General features: G+C 37.4%; 1 protein-coding gene across 1 annotated transcript in view; it reads right to left on the reverse strand.

Annotated features, from left to right (window-relative positions):
* The window catches only part of stt3a (STT3 oligosaccharyltransferase complex catalytic subunit A), a 60,512-nt gene that overhangs the window by 19,325 nt on the left and 25,930 nt on the right, over positions 1-15,257 (reverse strand). Inside the window, exons 6-9 of the mRNA XM_069894456.1 lie at positions 14,412-14,502; positions 7,766-7,872; positions 3,460-3,624; positions 1,813-1,993 (exon numbers count right to left, since the gene is read on the reverse strand). Of these exons, the coding sequence (XP_069750557.1) occupies positions 1,813-1,993; positions 3,460-3,624; positions 7,766-7,872; positions 14,412-14,502 (544 nt within the window). The remainder of the gene's footprint in view (positions 1-1,812; positions 1,994-3,459; positions 3,625-7,765; positions 7,873-14,411; positions 14,503-15,257) is intronic.

The raw sequence follows: 15,257 nt of genomic DNA on the forward strand, positions 1-15,257 counted from the left end.
AGACTTTGGAGGTGCTGCAGAGGAGGTTCACCAGGTTGATTCTGGAAATGAAGGGGTTAGATCATAAAGAGAGATTGAATATCCTGGGATTCTACTCTTTGGAGTTTAGAAGGATGAGGGGAGATCTTATTGACACAAAATTCTGAAAGGATAAAACAAGGTTTCCATTGGCAGGTGCAACTGGAACTCAGGGACCTAGTCTCAAGATTTAGGAGTAGATTTAAGACCGAGATTATAATTAAATGCTTCTCCCATAAAGTAAGAAATCTGTGTAATTCTTTGCTCAAGAAAGCAGCAATGAAAGTATTTAAGAGATAAATAAATATTTGAATATGGGAATTAAGGATTATAAGAAACAGATGATTAAATGGAACTGAGCATATGGCCAGATCAACCATGATCTTATTGAATGGCAGAGCAGGCTCAATAGGCCGATGGCCTACTTCTGCTAGTGTTTCTTATGTGTTTATCCAATGCTGAAGCTATTCAACTTCAAGATGCAGCAACCATGCAAAGAATAACCCAAAGGAATTCCAAGATCACAATTACACGAAGCAAGGAAATTGTGGAACAAAATTTGAAATTGTGGAAAGATGGATGGAGTTAACTGGATAATGATTCCTTTGAACAATTGAAACCCAAGTACTTGTCAAACGTATACACATATGAACTTGGCAGTGGTCAAAAGGGTGCAGAGGTGATTCATTGGGTTGATGCCTGGGATGGATTGTTTCAGTTAAGAGGAGAGAATGGGGAGGCTAGGAACAGAGGTGGTTAAGAGGGGACATGATTGAGATATACAAAATCATGAGGGGCAGACTGAAAAAAACGCTTCCCCATGTCAGAGGTTGATAAAACTTGAAGACATAGATTTAGGGGAGAAAAGACCACTGTGTAAATTTAATGAGATACGTTTGTACATATTTTGGTTGATATGGTTCAGTGTGAAAAATAAAAAAATAATTAAAAAAAGGCATAGATTTAGGGTAAGGAAAAGAGATTTAGAGGGGATCAGAGGGAGTGAAGAGTACTTGCTAGAAGCAGAGTCGTTGTCAGCATTTAAGTCTCTAGATGACCAGTTAAATTACCTACCTACAGGCCAAATACTGGAAGATGGGACTATAACAGATGGGTGGCCACAGTTGGCATGGACACGGTGGGCCAAATGGCCTGTTTCCATGCTTTATCACTCTGTGACATCTACTGCAGAACATGAGCTGCATTTGTCACTCAATCACTTAAGTTCATTAAGTATGTTAAATATGAAATTACTTTGACATCAGTTCTAATAAAATCCTTAGCAGATACACCAGAGCATGAAGATTGAATTTACAACACACCAGGCGCCTGTGGATTCTGACAAAGGCTATTAAGGCCTGGACTCCAAGCTGCCCCCAAGGCCTTGTCACAACGGACACTATAGTATGTCACTTGGAGCACAGCTTGGCTCTTTGCATTTAGACCAGGTGAGGGAGAGCACATAATGGCTGGGAAATCCCACTCAATCATTTTCCCATACCTTCTATCAATGTTCATCAAGTTTCCAGAAATGAATACCAAGAAACAGAATGGTCCAGTTGAGTTGATTGGTTGACTGCAGCAATATCAAATGAACATGGAGCAATAACATTCAGTTACCTCTAATCATTTCCACGATACCTTCTTTCCTCAGGTATTATTCAGTGCTTTTTTTATCTCTAGGATTTTATTAAATGAACTAACCAGTCCTCAACCTAGAATTTCTGTCAATTGAGTCGGTAGATATAATGATATAATAAAAGGAAGGGGGGGGGTTTAGAAAAATTACAGTACCTGTCAGCATCAGTACAGTTCCTGCAGACAAAACGACCAATCCCACCAGAGAGATGACACTCTTGAAAAGGATCTCAAATTGTTGTGCATTCAATTTGCTGCGTAGATGATCAACAAGGGCATGAATTTGGCACAAGCCAAAGACACCCAAGGCAGCCATATGCTCTGAAGACTGGACAGGCTGAAGGGAAGAAAAAGAAACCCCATTACTTGTCTTTTTTTATCAATGCCCACAGCAAACCTGTTCTTGGAGCAAAATATATCCTATTATAAACTATATGCAATATTGTGGCTTCTTTCGATGAACTGCAGTGATTTCCATGAGTGCAACAGAAAATCAGCTGAAAAATTATCAATATTCTAAGGTAAATGTACCCAAAAGCCTGCTAATATCTATTAGTAAACTACGATAGAATGATGAATTCCAACCCACTTTCTCCACGACTAGGTAAAAGTGATTCAAGGACTGTGAGAGTCACTGCACGGGCTGCTTTTTTTTTAAAATTAGAAACTTAGTCTGAAATTATCTATACCTTGCAAAATGAACTGGATTAAGGTCCAAGGCTGCACCAACCATGATTTTATTGAATGATGGAGCAGGGTCAACAGACCAGATGGCCTACTCCTGCTCCTGTTTCTTATGTTCATATAGATGCTTAAGTACAATTGCAGAGAAACAAATCAGAGCAAGAGACTAAAACTACCTTAACCACAAACTACTCAGGGATTCCCAAAAGATCTGCCTGTACTACCAAAACATCATTCCCCCCCCCACCCCCACCCCTCTGTATTAATTGCAATGGTATATATATATATTTATCTATCCTTTATATTTATCATCTCTTTTTCTGTTTTGGCATATAGTCATCATTTATTATATACCATTTGGTTGGTATACCATATGTACATGTGAACCAAATTGTGGGTAAAATTTAGGGGTTTGACAATTATACTCATACTACTTTTGACCACAGTAAATCCCTGCATTGTTTGAGGTGTCGAGAGCTCAGATAGGCAGGCAGGTGGCCAGGACTGGGTGATCGTGGTGTCATGAGCGTGGATGGGTGAGCGGCGGGAGCCTAGGCAAAAGTCCGAGGTCGGGGCATCGGGAGCTCTAATGGGCGGGAAGCAAGTCTGTAGTCGGGGAGGCGAGGCCTGGGCGAGAGATGGCGGTCAGGAGCAAATATTTTTTTAACCTATTACTTTAATCTTATTTATTTTAGTTTTTAAAATTTATTTTCCATGATTTTGTTTTTGCCAGTTGCTCTAGGCTGTCGGTTGCTTGAATTCCGGATGCCAGGGGATTTTTTATATATGCAAGATCAGTTGGTTTATAATTAAAGGAAAAAAGAAGTAGAAGAACCTACTCCTGTTGCTATACCCTGACAAACTTCAACAAAACAAGTAAAAGATCAGGCTTATTGGTCCAAATCGGTACTGTGGGCAAAACCACATCTATCAAGAGATTTTCGCAAATTACTTGTGTGTGTTTTACATCACGACCATTTGGGAAATCCCACTTACAGAATTCACAAATAACAACTCAAGAATTTGAGAAACAGAATAGTTAGCTATCATTGAATTTATACAAAAAGGCTAATAAATCAATGCGAATTATTTTGAAATTAAAGGAATAGTTTTGCAAACCTGGAATCCCACAAAGGAAATTTGCATGGAGAGAATGGTTCCAAGGCTGTACACTGTACAATATGCCACATAGATCCGGTGAGAAAATCGTCCAGTCAGCATAAGGATAAGTACATGAAGTGGGATTAGATTAATCAGGAAAACATAACCACCCCAAGAAGAAACCTAGGAGAAATTTAAAAATGGCAAGATTAAAATTATTATACAGCTAGGCATCAACACTTTTTAACATTAAATGTCAGGAACAATAGAGCAAAATTAATTTCTGGTACGTCAAAACTATTATTACGGTACTACAGAAAAAAAGAGACCCACTAACACTGTCTTCATATAGACCTATCTCTTTGTTAAATGTGGATTACAATATTTTGGTAAAAGCATTAGCCAATCAAACTGATAAATTCAGACCAGGTGGGCTTTGTTTAAAAAAAAAGACACTCTGCAGATAATTTGAGCAGATTATTTAATATAATTCACTTGGCTAAGTCTAAACAAAATCCAAGTATAAATGTATCATTAGATGTAGAAAAGGCATTTGATCGACTAGAGAGGCCATTCTTATTCAAAATGCTTGAAAAATTTGGAATGGGCCGAACATTTATTGATTAGATAAAAACTCTTTATCATAAGCCACAAGCCAAAATTATAACCAATGGCCAAATGTCATTGACACTTCCTTTATGTAGATCCAGCAGGCAGGGCTCTTTGTCTCAGGCCTTTGTGATTTGGCGGTTGAATTATTAGCAGAAATAAGGAGAGATCCAGATGTAAAGGGATTCACAGTTGGCCAGGAAGAGCATAAAATCAATTTATTTGCAGATTATGTGTTGTTTTGCTTATCAGACCCGGTTGAGTCTTTAATCAAACTACAGGCCACACTGGAAAAATATGGGAGAGCCTCAGATTACAAAATAAATTTGGAACAAAAGTGAAATCATACCATTAACAAAAAGGAAGCCATTTTAAATGGAAAATGGATGGAATTAAGTATTTAGGAATAATGGTGGATAATAACTTACAAAATCTGTAAACTCCCACTGCTTGGAAAGATAGAAGAGGAAAGATGGAAAGGCCTGCCTATTACCTTAATTGGAAGGGTTAATTGTGTGAAAATGAAAGTGATGCCGACACCGCTATAGCTCTTTTAATCGTTGCCGATTTATTTGCCTAAGAATTTTTTAAAAGCGACTTACTGGTCATAGAAGACAATTTCCTTGGACTAATAAAATACCTAGGATTGCCATGGAGAAACTGGCGTGGGAATATAAATTGGGAGGATTAAGGTTGGGCAATAGAATTTTAAATTTTTGGCAAGAGAAAGGAATTAAACATATTGAAGAAGGACTATTACATCTTTTGAACAACTAAAACAGAAATATAATCTGTCAAATGTAACCTTCCACTGCTTTCTTCAGTTGAGGTCCTTCTTGCAAGAGAGATGGGGTCCCACAATGGCCCCGCCCTCAAGTAATGAAGTGGAGGGATGTTTCAACTGGGAAATACACCTAAATTCATAACTAGGACGTATTCTGCTCTCTGAGGCAAAAGTGTTAAGGGAGAGGTGGGAATCGGATCTAGGTGTTACAATACCAGAGGAATGCTGGTCTGACTGGTGTTTGGACTATGACATCAACGATTAATAAGAGATATGGACTGGTCCAGTATAATTTTCTAATTCATCTATATCTTATGCCATAAAAATTACATAAATCAAAATCTGAAATGCACTTTAGATGTGGCATCAACATTGGAACCTTCCTACATTCTACACGGCCGTGGTGAAGGTAAGATCATTCTGGCAAGAGATCGCTGAAACACCAAGAGTAACATGAGTGGCCTTCGCATACTACCCAGAGCTGTACCTTCTAGGCAACTCTGATATAAGCAATAAATTGACTAAATTTAAAATCTGTTTTGTTAAGCTAGCTCTGGCTGTGGCCAAGAAGTGAATAGCAATCACTTGGAAGTCCAATTCTCCCCTACTTATTGCTAAATGGGACGGGGAATTGCGTAGTTGTATACCCATGGGGAAAATTACTTATAACTTAAAAAAAATGACACTTTCATTAAGATATGGCAGCCATAATTTGATTTTTTTTTAGGAGTCCAATTGTAAACTTGACCCTTAAATGTATATAAAGATGTGATATCCCAAAAAAAGAATAATGAAAAAAAAACCGTGAGGACTGACAGTACATAAAGTTATATACTTATATTTGTGGGTGGGAGAGGGAAAATGGAAAATTTTTCTTTTGTTTGTAAACATTTAACATATATTTGAAATGTATACAAGTTTAAAGACTGTATGAATATATTTATGGAAAAAAAGGAAAAATAAAGTATTTAAAAAAAAAACAGTAGTCCAGTGTGAACGGCAAAAACAGCTTCTTTAACCGGTTCATTGAACGGCCAATTTACAGGTTACCCAGTGTGAAAATGGCTAGAGATTGATAGATTCTTCATTTTCTAGTTCATCAAAGGTTTTGGGGAGAAGGCCAGGTAGTGGGACTGAGCGGGGAAATGGATCAGCTCATGATTAAATGGCGTGACAAACTCGGGCTGAACAGTCTATTTCTGCTACTATATCTGATAGACTTAACGCAGTAAACAAAATGCCAACTTACAAATATGACACTCATCACAAAACATAACAACCACAAGTCAAAACCAAATTAAATGAAAAGAAATCTAACAAGTACTCTTATTTTCAGAATTATTCATACTTCAAAATAGAAACCTACTACATTCTAAGCATCTTCAGATTTCAATACTAACATTCTTTACAATTACTTCTAAAATTATTCTGTAGACAAATCTTGAACGAATAAATTATACCAATTTCTTTGGGTTCTAATTTTGCATGTTTTTAAAATCACATGGGAGGAGGGCAGTAATGCTGATCCCATCCCCCACTTATTTTTCTCTTAACCTTTCTCTCTCATACATAGCCTGTTTCACCTACTGTTTCACTTGCACAAGGGGTAACTCAGTCATCAGTCTTTGGGATTTTGAAAATTTTAAATTTTTTTTATTTAGAGATACAGCACAGTAACAGGTCCCTTCTGGCCCACGAGGCCGTGCTGCCCTATTACACCTACAAGACCAGTCAACCTACTAACCCTGTACACCTTTGGAACGTGGGAGGAAATCAGAGACCCCGGAGGAAATCCACGCGAACACAGGAAGAATGTACAAACCCCTCAGACAACGGTGGATTCAAACCCAGTTCCCTGGAGTTGTAATAGCATTATGCTAATCTCTACAAACACTGGAGCACTCAGGAAAGACGCACATGGTCGCAATTCAAAACTGTATCTCAGATCTCAAGGAATTTTGGTACTTTCAATAGATTATCTTATGTAATTAATTCTTCACCTAAAATTTGATCTTCGTGAAGTTCATTCTCTAGTAGCTAGATAAGCAAGCTGCTTATATCTAGGCAAACAAAACAACCAACTCAAAATGAATACATTTCTCTTGAGATGAAGTACAAAGGTGATAGACATTCACTCAATGGATGCTGCTGCACTAAGATTGTGACTGAAGTCTTCTTTTGCCATCAGTAATCAAGTGTTACTGCCGATTTTCATAATCTTTTCTGTGCAAGTCTCTCCAATCAGCCAGGATCAGCAAACAACTCAGCATCCGATCGTAGAATCTCACAACATAGGGAGCAGCAATTTTGCCCATCAGACCACTCAATCCTTTCTGTGGAACCTATCATTTCTTTTTAAGCTTTCATCCATCTCCCTTTGGAAAACTAATTCGAATTTTTTGCAGAAAAACAATCATGATTCCTGATGAAGGGTTGAGGCTCTAAACGTCAACTACCTATTGATTTCCATGGATGCTGTGTAATCTGCTGAGTTCCTGCATCACTTATGAGTATGTTATGTATGACCAAAAGCTCCTTAGATAATCATATACCATAAATACAGAGATGTGAAGAAAGTCTGACAGTTAAAAAAGTGCCACCATGTAAGAAAGTTATTCTCAAGCTAAATTTAACCAAAGCTTGCAGAGTGATTAGCTTGCAGCTTGGGCTCTGGAGTGAGAAATATTAGGATAGAACTTCTCCCTTTCTGAACAGTAAAGAAAACAGCAAATCAAGCACAGTCACTTTCTGCTAGGGTTTTAACAAATGCATTATCCCAGGCCTTTGATAATGAGATTCAAAAGTATCAAAACACAAGATTAATATTTGATAATGCTAATACAGGCCCTAAATCAACATTGAATAACTTTTATACCAGTAATGGCTGTATTAGTTTGGGGGGTCGACCCTGGAGTTAAAACAAATGCTTACCATGTAGAAGTATGCAATTGCACATATAGCAGACCAGTAGATGGAGCCAGATTTCACTGCCTTAATCCAAGTGTAGTATGTGAGCAACATGCAGAAGATGGCAATCCCTGTATTTAGATAAACATCATGTCACTAAAAGACAACAAGTACTAAACGGGCAACTTAGGCATTTTAAATGGCATTTTTTTCCAACACAATGATAATTCCAGATTACATCCAAAATCCAGTGGAAAAAAATTATAAACAAAAGGAACGAGTAATCTGAACTGGAACTATGAAACTTGCTATTCTAGAAAACATTTCTGTGCCTGGGCAAAAAACATTCAATTATAGACCAGCATGGAGGAAAAGTACTAGTCTTTGGATCAGATGGCAATTCAAGGACTTGTTTATCTATTTTTCTCATTCAGATACATGATCAAAGCTTCTATCTGAGAGAACAGAAAGCTCCTTAGTGCCTTGGTCCATTTGGCCATCTTCAAACATCACAACACAAGAATCAATGATTAATACAGATTCACCTTTGGCTTTCTGAGAAGGAACATGAATAACACAGCACCCTATGTATCCCAAAGGAGACTGGGTCAACATACAAAGATCAGAGAAAAGCTCTGTTTTCATCCAATATTCAAGTTAGAGGGAACCAACAGGGGCAGCATGGAGCGTGAAGTGGTTAGCACAAGTGTGAGCAACCCAGGTTAGAATCAGCTGCTGTCTGTATGTTCTCCCTGTGACCACATGGATTTCCTCCAGGTGCTCTGGTTTTCTCCCATGTTCCAAAGATGAACGAGGTTAGTATAGGTTAATTGGTCACATGGGTGTATTTGGGCTGTACAGGCTAGTGGCCTGGAAGGGCCTGTTACCATGCTGATTCTCAAGATTAAAAAATAAAAAAAACATGATTGCAGCAAACAGAATGGAAAATCCAAAGGGCAATAAGGTTCACTTCAATTTGAAAGGTTTTTACATTTTAAAGCAAATGTACCGGGGGCGTGGCAAGATGGCGTAAGGATCAGACGTGTAATCCCTGCCCTCTCTGGTCAGATTTTTAAATGCCTGTTTTTTAACCCTTTATTTTTAATTTTAAAACTTTAATTTTTAGTTTGATATTTTGGTGAGCTATTATGGCTACTAATGTAAAAAAAAACCTAAGTCTCAGTTACAAAAGAAAATACAGTTTCGAAGTGCAGAAGAATTGGGGCCTAAACAACCTGAAACAGCCTCGGATCCATTTTCAGCGATCTCCAAGCTTCAACGATCGCCGCTGGGTACAAAACCTAAGGTAACAGTTACCAGTCTCAAGATGGCGCTGGTTCGACCCTTTCTGTGCAGGAAGGAGCGTGCTCCCGAGAAATCGGGCACGACTCTGGAGGCCTGCTACAAAGAACTTTCCCGTTGGAAGAGACGGGAGCGCGAAGGAAGAAGATCCCGACGGCAGACACGCAGTCTGCAGCGACTATGCGCTTGGGTATTTATTTCGGATGCATTTCTCCTTTTGGGACAAACTAATGAAAATGTTTTGGTTGGAGGAGATTTTAATTGTGTTTTGGAACCTTTACAAGATAAATTTCCAAAAAATGTTAAAAAATCTAAAATGGCAATTCAAATTCAAGCTTTGATGAAAGATTTTAATTTAGTGGATATCTAGCGACATCTTAACCCAACAGAGAAGGATTTTTCTTTTTATTCATTTAGACATGAATCTTTTTCTTGAATTGATTATTTTTTTAGTATCAGCACATTTACAGGGGAAAATATTGCAAGCAGAATATAAAAGTCGGGTAATTTCAGATCATTCTTTGTCGTTTTTTACTTATGAGAGTTCTGAAAAAGTTCATGTAGCTTATCGTTGGAGATTTAATATGATGTTAAAAAAAGTGGAATTTATTGAATTTGTTAAGAAACAAATCAATCTTTTTTTTTGAAGAAAATGTTAATTCTGTTCAGAGTAAATTTATATTGTGGGATGCTATGAAAGCTTATTTGAGAGGTCAAATAATTAGTTATACTTCTAAGGTTAAAAATAATTATTTGACCGAGAGTCTTGAATTAGAGAAACAAATTGATAAATTAGAAAAGGAATTTCAGAGAGATGTGACAGAAAATCAGAAGATAGAGTTGTCTAGATTGAAATTGAAATACATTGCAATCTTATCAATTTGAATGTTTGATTAATAGATCTAAACAGCGGTATTATGAATGGGGCGAGAAAGCACATAAGGTACTTGCATGGCAGTTAAGGAAAGAACAAGTATCAAGGGTTATTAATGCAGTTAGATGGAATTTGACTATTACTTACAAACCTCGTGAGATTAATGATGAGTTTTATTCATTTTATAAGAAATTATATACTTCTGAGGTAAAACAGGAGAACAGTTCAATTGACTCTTTTTTATCGGTGTTGAAATTACCGGTATTAGGAGAAGAAGACATATTGGAGCTGGAGGCTCCTTTCATTGATTTGGAAATCGGCTATGTTGGAAATGCCGTGGAAAATCACCTGGTGATGATGGGTTTTCGGTTGAATTTTATAAGGTATTTTATGATGATTTATCTACAGTGTTTGTGTTTGGAGATGTGTTACGACAGATTAATGAACATTATGATTTACCTGAATCATGCTCTAGTGCCTTAATTACTGTAATTCCTAAGAAGGATAGAGACCCGTTAAAGGTGTCTTCATATAGACCAATTTCTTTGTTGAATGAAGACTATAAAATAATAGCTAAAGTATTAGCGAATTGATTGACTAAATTTTTACCTAAGTTGATACATGTTGATCAAACAGGTTTTATAATGAATAGATATGCTTCAGATAATATTCTTCGAGTAATTAGTTTGATTAATAAACACCGACAGTGCTCTGACCATCCGATGGTGATATCTCTTGATGCAGAAAAGGCTTTTGATAGAGTCGAGTGGAACTTTTTATTTGAAGTTTTAGAGAAATTTAACTTTGGTCCCTCTTTTATTGGTTGGATTAAAGCTTTATACAATAAACCAATAGCCAGGGTATTGACAAATGGTCAGATCTCGGAATCTTTTAGATTAACTCGTTCAACTCGACAAGGTTGCCCTTTATCTCCAGCTTTGTTTGCATTAGTAATTGAACCTTTAGCACAGTTGACAAAATACACAGATACAAGGTATGAAAGATTTAGATGAGGAGTATAAAATTAATCTATATGCTGATGATGTATTGGTGTATTTAATAAACCCAGCTCAGTCACTTTTACACTTGAAGGAATGTTTAACACAATATGGATCTTTGTCTGGATATAAAGTTAACTGGGGGAAAAAGTGAAATTTTACCGATAGGTGAAGGAGATTATTCAGTTTATAAGAATATTATTAATTTGAAGTGGGCTGATCGAATTAAATATTTGGGTATAAATGTGGATGTTGATTATCAATCTTTATATAAATTAAATTATGTACCGTTAATGAAAAAGATTAAAGCTGATTTGATTAAGTGGAAGGATCTTCCTATAAATTTGATTGGAACAGTAAATACAATTAAAATGAATATTTTTCCATGTATACAATATTTGTTTCAATCAATTCCGTGCTTATTTAATAAGAATTTTTTTCGAGATTTAAATAAAATGGTTAGGGAATTTTTATGGAAAGGTAAATTTCCGAGAGTAGCTTTGAATAAGTTAACCTGAAAATATGCATTAGGGGGCTTATGCTTACCACATTTTCAAAATTATTATGAGGCAGCTCAATTTAAATTTATTAGTTTATTAATGGACTTGGAACGACCCCCTAGTTGGGCTAAAATTGAGATGGCAAATATTTCTGAATTGGAAACACATCAATTTTTGTTTTGGTGGAATTTAAATTTATTACAACAATATAATGTGCCTATACTAAAACATTTAATGAAGTTATGGATGAGGAAAAATAGAATGATAGGTTCTAATGGTAAATTAATGACTTTAACACCGTTATATAATAATCAACTTATTCCTTTTTCAATGTATAATCAATACTTATTACATTGGAAATTTAAAGGTATAAAAAACTTGGGGGATTGTTTTAAAGAAGGTCGATTTTTATCTTTTAATCAAATGAGGGAAGATTTTGGTATTAATGAGAATTCTTTATTTGTTTATTATCAACTTCAATCTCTTTTTTCTTTGGCTTGGCTTCGCGGACGAAGATTTATGGAGGGGGTAAAAAGTCCACGTCAGCTGCAGGCTCGTTTGTGGCTGACAAGTCCGATGCGGGACAGGCAGACACGGTTGCAGCGGCTGCAGGGGAAAATTGGTTGGTTGGTGTTGGGTTTTTCCTCCTTTGCCTTTTGTCAGTGAGGTGGGCTCTGCGGTCTTCTTCAAAGGAGGTTGCTGCCCGCCAAACTGTGAGGTGCCAAGATGCACGGCTTGAGGCGATATCAGCCCACTGGCGGTGGTCAATGTGGCAGGCACCAAGAGATTTCTTTAGGCAGTCCTTGTACCTTTTCTTTGGTGCACCTCTGTCACGGTGGCCAGTGGAGAGCTCGCCATATAACACGATCTTGGGAAGGCGATGGTCCTCCATTCTGGAGACGTGACCCACCCAGCGCAGCTGGATCTTCAGCAGCGTGGACTCGATGCTGTCGGCCTCTGCCATCTCGAGTACTTCGACGTTAGGGATGAAAGCGCTCCAATGGATGTTGAGGATGGAGCGGAGACAACGCTGGTGGAAGCGTTCTAGGAGCCGTAGGTGATGCCGGTAGAGGACCCATGATTTGGAGCCGAACAGGAGTGTGGGTATGACAACGGCTCTGTATACGCTTATCTTTGTGAGGTTTTTCAGTTGGTTGTTTTTCCAGACTCTTTTGTGTAGTCTTCCAAAGGCGCTATTTGCCTTGGCGAGTCTGTTGTCTGTCGATCCTTGCATCTGATGAAATGGTGCAGCCGAGATAGGTAAACTGGTTGACCGTTTTGAGTTTTGTGTGCCCAATGGAGATGTGGGGGGGGCTGGTAGTCATGGTGGGGAGCTGGCTGATGGAGGACCTCAGTTTTCTTCAGGCTGACTTCCAGGCCAAAAACAAATATTAGGTAGAAACATGATTTTACCTGATTTGACTAAATTTGAATCTTTTCTTTTGACTACACCAAAGAAGGGATACATTTCATCGATGTACCAAATATTACAGGGAAGTATGGAAAAAAAGGTATGGAATAGATCTAAGATTAAATGGGAAAAGGATATTAACTTTACTTTTTCCGAGGATGATGGGTTAGATATCTGTCATGATAGTGTTACTAGATTGATAAATGTTTGTTATGCAATGGTTAATTATAATTTTTTACATCAATTGTATTTAACACCTGAAAAGTTAAAAAAAATATGGTTTTAGTGAATCAAATTCTTGTTTTAGGTGCGGTAATTCGGTTGAAACTTTTTTTCATGCTGTTTGGTTATGTGTACGTATACAATCTTTTTGGAAAGCAATTCAATTGTTTTTGGAACATCTGTATAAGATTAAAATACTTTTAGATCCGACAATATTTTTGTTGGGTAAGTTGAAGCCTTTGAAAGATTTGGGATTAAATAGATTTCAGATTGCTTTTATATATTTAGCTTTATCTGTAGCGAAAAAATGTATAGCAAGTACATGGAAAAATGCTAATATGATTGATATTAATATATGGCATAATGAGATGAAAACTTGTTTGGTAATGGAAAAAATTACATATGTTTTACATGATAATTATTCTTTTTTTTCTTAATAAGTGGTCTTTATATTTAGAATATTTACATTTAGATTGATCTTGATTAGATTTTAGTAAATATATTTTGGTTTTCTTTTTTCTTTCTTTGGCTCTCCTACAGAGAGCTGGCTGAGAGGGGGGGGAGAGGTGGTTGGGTTTCTTTTCTTTTAAAAAAGGGGAAAAAAAAGTTTTTTATCATTCATAATATATTGTTCTTATTGTATGTAACAACTTTGATGAATGAATAAATAAAGTTATAAAAAAAAAAGCAAATGTACCACACTGGAAGGAACTGGGCAGCACATGATCAATGGTTTTATTCAAGAGTAGGCTGAAACAAATGTGCCATACACAAACCTGGCAGAGAAACTCAACAGGTCATTCAGCATCCACAGGATTGAAAGGGACCTAACATTTTGGGCCTGGACCCTTCATCAAGTATACGCAAAAACAGATTGATAAATGGGTGGAGGGGGGTGGAATGAGGAGAGGAGGGAAGTGGAAAGAAGGTACAGGGAGAGGAACACAAGCTAACAGATAAGAGGTTCTGTGGATACAGGTGGAAGGGTAGAAGAGAAAATAGCTGAGAGGTGATGGGGTCAAGGGTGGCTCTGATAAGAAGGGGGTGGAAAACTGGAGGTAAGGAGAGAGGGGGATGGAAAGAGAAAGATTCCTTCCTGGGGATATTTATGTCACATTTTAAAGTAACTTACATACAAATGAAAATGTCAACAAGGGATGAGCATACACCAGGGAGCAAAGAAATTGGAAGTGGATAATGCTCCATTCTGGAACCATTTTGTTAGTGAATTTGGAGCCAAGCGTTAAGATTGAAAGCATTTATACCATTATCATTAAGGTTTAGAATATTATTTTTCACTTCAGCTGTAATATTAATCATATCAAATGATCCAACTCAGGGAACTCTTGGATTAGGTCTTTACCTTCATTATCATAGGACCCAGCCACTGACCGAGAGATATAACCAGGGACCACTGCAATCATAGCTGCAGCTAACAAGCCAGCACCATCATCCTGAAACACAATCACCATATTGATGCAACAAATAATATTTAAAAGATACTGAATATTTTGACCTTGAAATAAATTAAAATCTTAAAACTCTAGGAAGAGATTCCTTGTCAATGCTACAAGGATGTGGAACCATAGAACAATTACAGTACAGAAACAAGCCACCTCATCCACTACAGTCTGTGTTGAACCATTTTTTTGCCTAGTCCCACTGACCTATACCCTGCCCATAGCCCTCTCATCCATGTCCCTGTCCAAATTCTTCTTAAATGTTAAAATTGAGCTCACATTCATCCCTTCAGCTGGTAACTCGTTCCACACTTCCACCACTCTCTGTATGAAGTTCTCCCTCAAATTCCCCCTGAACCTTTTCCCTTTGCCCATAACCCACGTCCTCTGGTTTGTATCTCACCTACCCTCAGTGGAAAAAGCCTATCTACGTTTACTCTATCTATCTCCTCATAATTTTAAATACCTCTATCAAATCTCCCCTCATTCTTCTACGCTCAAGAGAATAAAGTCATAACCTGTTTAACCTTTCCCTAAAACTCACTTTCTGAAGTCAGGGCAACATCCTAATGTAGAGCCCGTCGAAAGAACCAAAGACTTGTTGATCCAAACCAAGGCTTTTATTAACTAAAAGATTGGAGTATATCACAAGTAGGTTGACCAGTCCAGAATGACCTGGTCTGGCTAGGAGTAATCCTTTAAGACCTGCCAGTAGATGTGGCTACACTCTCAGCCAATCACAGTCATCC

This window comes from Narcine bancroftii, chromosome 8, assembly GCF_036971445.1.
Source record: "Narcine bancroftii isolate sNarBan1 chromosome 8, sNarBan1.hap1, whole genome shotgun sequence".
Lineage (NCBI taxonomy): Eukaryota > Metazoa > Chordata > Chondrichthyes > Torpediniformes > Narcinidae > Narcine > Narcine bancroftii.